This window comes from Otolemur garnettii, unplaced genomic scaffold, assembly GCF_000181295.1.
Source record: "Otolemur garnettii isolate 467f Iridium unplaced genomic scaffold, OtoGar3 scaffold00077, whole genome shotgun sequence".
Lineage (NCBI taxonomy): Eukaryota > Metazoa > Chordata > Mammalia > Primates > Galagidae > Otolemur > Otolemur garnettii.
This window is the reverse complement of record NW_003852472.1, coordinates 1,692,811-1,698,043: the sequence shown is the minus strand read 5'-3', so window position 1 is coordinate 1,698,043 and position 5,233 is coordinate 1,692,811. Positions and strand designations below refer to the sequence as shown.

The 5,233-nt window shown below is 44.0% G+C and overlaps 1 protein-coding gene across 8 annotated transcripts in view; it reads left to right on the top strand.

Moving 5' to 3' along the window:
* The window catches only part of LOC100941679 (NADPH--cytochrome P450 reductase), a 72,330-nt gene that overhangs the window by 35,709 nt on the left and 31,388 nt on the right, over nt 1-5,233 (top strand). For 7 of the 8 annotated variants that reach the window (XM_012807869.2, XM_012807868.2, XM_023515715.1 and 4 more), the window contains exon 2: nt 3,597-3,788. In XM_012807869.2, coding sequence (XP_012663323.1) covers nt 3,601-3,788 — 188 coding nt within the window. In that variant the 5' untranslated portion in view covers nt 3,597-3,600. Of the gene's footprint in view, nt 1-2,005; nt 3,308-3,596; nt 3,789-5,233 lie in introns of those variants that run through there. The other variant, XM_023515713.1, reaches the window with a different exon arrangement.

Here is a 5,233-nt window from a genome sequence, read left to right as displayed (position 1 = left end):
GAACCTGCCAGCTCTGGTGTATGTGGCTGGCGCCCTAGCCGCTGAGCCACAGGTGCCAAGCCAAAATTCACAGTCTTGATGATGATTTGTATGTATGATGATACTTCATCAAACATGAGGTTGGGGCAGTAATTCTATCATCTATTAATTTTACAAGTCTCTCTCTTTTACCTACTGCCACTGGGCACCATGAGAAACTATACCAGTTTTGTTGATAATGGGCAAAGATAATCGCTTTAAGGTATTTTTTCTGCTTTATATTAATCTCTTGATTTAGTTCTATCTTTTTTTGAGACAGAGTCTCACTCTGACACCCTGAGTAGAGTGCCATGGCATCATCAAAGCACACAACAACCTCAGTTTCTTGGGCTCAAGAGATCCTCTTGCCTCCACCTCCCGAATAGCTGGGACTATAGGCACCCACTACAATGCCCAGCTAGTTTTTCTGTTTTTAGTAGACACAAAGGTCTCACTCCTGCTCAGGCTGGTCTTGAACTCATGAACTCAAGTAATCTACCTGCCTTGGCTTCCCAGAGTGGTAGGATTACAGGCATGAACTACCATGCCTGTTCAGTTGTTATCTTTCAGTGGCACTAAAGAAGCCATTTTTTAAGTAACATTATATTTGTTATGAATACTTCTAATAAAAATGGGAAGTTGAGCCATATTTTTAGCAATGGTACTGTCATTCATTGCCAAAGCATAAAATTTAAAGTTAGCAGCTTAACTCTCCAAACTTTTGGTAGATTTTCCAATTTCTTCAGTTTGCCTAGCTATAGTCTGGTGAGACAAACTGATTTTAGAAATATCCCCCTTTTTTTCAAGGCAAATTATATCTACCATGCTTTCCATACATTGCTTGTAAACTCACTATCAGTAAATGGTTATGATTTTTTTACTATTAAATATGCTACCATATAACTAGCTTTTGTAATGGAATCCATCTAAGTTGTAACTTTTTAAAAAATGTTTTATTGACAAGATAGACTTTTTTTAGCTCTGTTATTTGGTTCTTACAACACAACCCTCCATACACATCAAATTTGGCAGCTTGTATTTGCATATAATGCCTTTTCAAATTATAGTCTTTGGAAACTTGCGTAAATTCCCTACAAATTAAGCAGAGTGTCCTACTGTTTGTGTTGACAGAAAAGTAGTCATTTGTCCACTTTTCATTGAACAATCTTCTTTATCCACAATTTTTCTTTTTGTGGGTTCTGTTTTGTTTTGATATTTGTAAAGATGCTAGGATTTTTTAAAAATGTAAAAATAGATAAGGGACTATAATTTGATTGATTAATGATCTTTAAAAATTGTAGCACACTTAAGATCCCTTTATGGCACACTAGTTAAAAACCAGTGTTCTAAAGAATCCCCTGGCTTCTGTGTGGAAAATGGCCTGTCAGGAGTCTCTTGTGATCATGTGGGTATGTATGTGCCACTATCCCTGCTCCCCAGTGCTGTTGATTTAGAAACTGCCAGCAGGGAATGAGCTTGCTCTTCTGAGTTGTTCTATCAGCTTTAGTGTATGTCAAGAGACAGCAACTTTAGCTCCCTGCCTGGGTCACCTGGTGAGTTAGAAGGGAGGAGGACAGTTGCTCCAACACACATTTACTGACTGTTGCTTTGTATTGGAGACCAGCTCAGGGCTTTCTTGTGTCACCTCATCACTCCTGACCCGAACACCCAGCTACTTCCAGTAGGGCTCGAACATCTGTTGCCTCATGTTCCTGCAGGACAAGTCCTTCCAGAGTCCATCAAAGCAAGACCTAAATTCCTCTCTTTCTGGTTTTGCCAAAGTGTTCATGGCTTGATAGAAATCCTGGCGGGTTGGATTGACATTGAATAAATGTTAAATATGTTTATAAGCTAAAACTTGAATACATGCAGTCTCCAGGTTACAAACAAATTGGAACAGGTATATTTTCCTATTACCCATAATAGCCTCTGTTCATAAATATGAGTTATTTGTCAGGTGGACGTTTGTAAGTTGGGGACTTACTATAAGAGCCTCCATTTGTAAGCGTGAGATGTACATAAGTTGTATGTTTGTAACTCGGGGACTGCCTGTATAAAAATTCTCTGGGGATAATAGAATTAAATTTGTGCTTGAATTTCATATCAAAAAGGTCAAATTGAGATTAGCTCAAGTCATTGGAAAAGATTAGTGAGAAAGCAAAGAACCGAGCTCCCAAATCTCTGAACTCTCTGGAGTTCAGAATAGTCTGTTCCCAGAAGGTTGTAGAATGGACTGGGGCCTAGAACTCTGGGATGCTCGGGCTCCCCAGACCACCCCTGTGGTTTCCTGGAGGCAGTAACAGCCACCAGAAGTCAGATGTGACACAGTCTCTTGTCACCTAATTGCTAAGATGTGAGTAAGGTATTCCTGATTGAGTGTGTCACCCTGGTTGTGGCAAAACCGACTCATGTGGTCATAGCCATAATTGCAAAATGGAATGATGTGGATTCCGGGGCTAAGCCCCTCCTCACTGGAAAGTGGCAGACTCAGATTGCTGAGGTTTCAAGGTTTCACGCACTCTCTGGCCTTCATTGACTCAGATCTGCCTACCTGCCAAGCTTCAGTGGTGGAAAGACTAGTTGAATATATTTCAAGGGAACTAGGTGGGTAAGTTGGGGGTCTCCAAGACCACTTCTGGTTAAGCGATTCATCAGGACTCAGAACTCAGGAAAGCTTTTTATTTAAGATTAGGGTTTATTATAACAAAAGGATGCAGACTACAGTCAGCAAAGAAAAAGGTCATATGGGGTGGAGTCCAGGGAGAGACCAGGTACAAATGTCTAGTCATCCTCTCTCAGTGGAGTCACACAGACAGCACTTAATTTTCTCAGCAAAGACAATGTGTGACAACGTGTATAAAGTATCACCATCCAGGGAAGCTCTCCCAAGCTGTGGTGTCAGGTTTTCCTTGGTGGTCAGTCACGTAGGCACATCTCATCCAGCTATCTAAGTGCCCAGTTCCCCAAGACATCACATTGATACAATGTCATTTGAAGCCCCAGGAATAGGAAACCAGGTGTTCACTGTGAATCCTGCCCTTGGCAGGAACTAGCTACATGGCCCAAGGTCCTATGTGTATAGAAGGCTCTTATCAGGCAGGAGGTTCAAAGTTTCAGAGGTTATTTCCCAATAGCCATTCAAAGGCCAGTCCTGAAGACCTTGTGAATATGCCCTGTTTGAGGTGTCCCAGGCATTGAGGAAAGTGTTTGCTGCTTAGTGGCCCCTCCTTCATGTGGAACTATCCCTGACTGTGTCCTTGTGGAGTTGAAGGAAGCTCCATGGCACTGGGTCAGTGGCTTCCATTTTCTCTGTTTCTCTAGTCGTAGCTCCAGACTCAGCCTGCACCCAAGGTACACCCTGGCTAGTGCCAAGACCACTAGGGGTCGCTTCTGTGTAATTCCAGCCCAAGGCTCCAGCGTTGTGGTGGGCTGTAGCAGAGTGAGCGTCTTCTGCCCCATAGGTATTTGTTTGTTGCAGCCCCTGGGGCACAAGACTCAGGCTGTTCAGGTGGATGGTCCACCTGGCTTAGGGTGTATCCTACCTCCCCGCTGATGTCTGCTTTTCTCTCTCCTGACAGCTTCATGGTTAACAAGGGGGACTCCCACATGGACACCAGTACCACCATGTCTGAGGCAATGGTCGAAGAAGTGTCTCTCTTCAGCATGACAGACGTGATTCTGTTTTCACTCATTGTGGGTCTCCTGACCTACTGGTTCCTCTTTAGAAAGAAAAAAGAAGATGTCCCTGAGTTCACCAAAATTCAGACAGCGTAAGTGGGACTGCTCAGCACTCTTTCTGTTCCTCCTCTCCTGGTATCCTTGAGCACCTCTCTCCCCATTCCAAGCTCACCCCACACATGGGCCTCAGGCTGAGAGAGAAACAAGCTTCCTTGTTGCATTTCAGGTTGACTCTTGGGTTTTGCCTTATTAGTAAACTAAGCTTCAAACTTGCCTTAATCCCTTAGGTTTACACAGCACTTTAGAGTTTATAAGGTCCTTTCATATCTGCTGCTTATTTTAACTTCAGAGGGACCATTCAGAATAGAAGACACCGTTTTATAGACAAAGAATTTGAGACCCAAGGGTGGTAAAGGAGCCACTCAGAGTCATCAGCCAGCAATGGCATGCTGGAGCTGGACTTCGATTTTGTTTTACTCAGGGCCCAGTGACCCTTCCAATTTGTGAACAGTTCGGAGCTGTTTGGGTAGACTCTTAGAGTGAGATGGTCACTCCTTTCTAGTCCTTTCGATTATTGACAAGGGGAGAGTTGTGGTTTGTTATTAATTGTCTTTAATACCTAACACTTGTCCCTTTTGAACAAGCCACCTTAAGCTTAGAGCCTTGGGGAGGGACTATATCAAGCTTGACTTCACTAACATTGATTTGTTTTGATTTGATTGATTGATTTTTTGTTTTTTGGGACAGTCTCACCTTGTCACCCTGGGTAAAGTGTCATGGTGTCATAGCTCACAGCAGCCTCAAACTCCTGGGTTCAAGTGATTCTCTTACCTCAGCCTCCCAAGTAGCTGGGACTATAGGTGCCTGCCACAACACTTGGCTATTTTTAGAGATGGGGTCTCGCTCTTGCTCACTGGTCTTTTTTTTTTAATTTTTAATTTTATTGAGACAAGAGTCTCACTTTGTCACCCTCAGTAGATCTCAAACTCTTGGGCTCAAGTGATTCTCTTGCCTCAGCCTCCCTAGTAGCTGGGACTACAGGCACCTACTACAGTGCCCAGCTATATTTTGTTTGTTTGTTTGTTTAGAAGGCTCAGACTAGGTTCGAACCCACCAGCCCCGGAGCATGTGGCTGGTGCCCTAACCACTGGCTATGCCCCCTCCTCCCACCTACCCCCAATCAGGCTGGTCTTGAACCTGTGAGGTCAGGGCATTCCTCTTCCTTGGCCTCCCCAGAGTTCTAGGATTACAGGCATGAGCTACTGCGCCCAGGATTTGATTTTTTTTTTAAATCTTACGTAAAGCTTCCTTTTAAGAATAAGTAGAAAAGGCTCGGCGCTTGTGGCTCAAGCGGCTAAGGAACTAGCCACATACGCGTGAGCTGGCAGGTTTGAATGCAGCCTGGGCCTGCCAAACAACAATGACAGCTGCAACCAAACAATAGCTGGGCCATTGTGGCAGGTGCCTGTAGTCCCAGCTACTTGGGACGCAGAGGCAGGAGACTTGCTTGAGCCCAGGAGTTGGAGGTTGCTGTGAG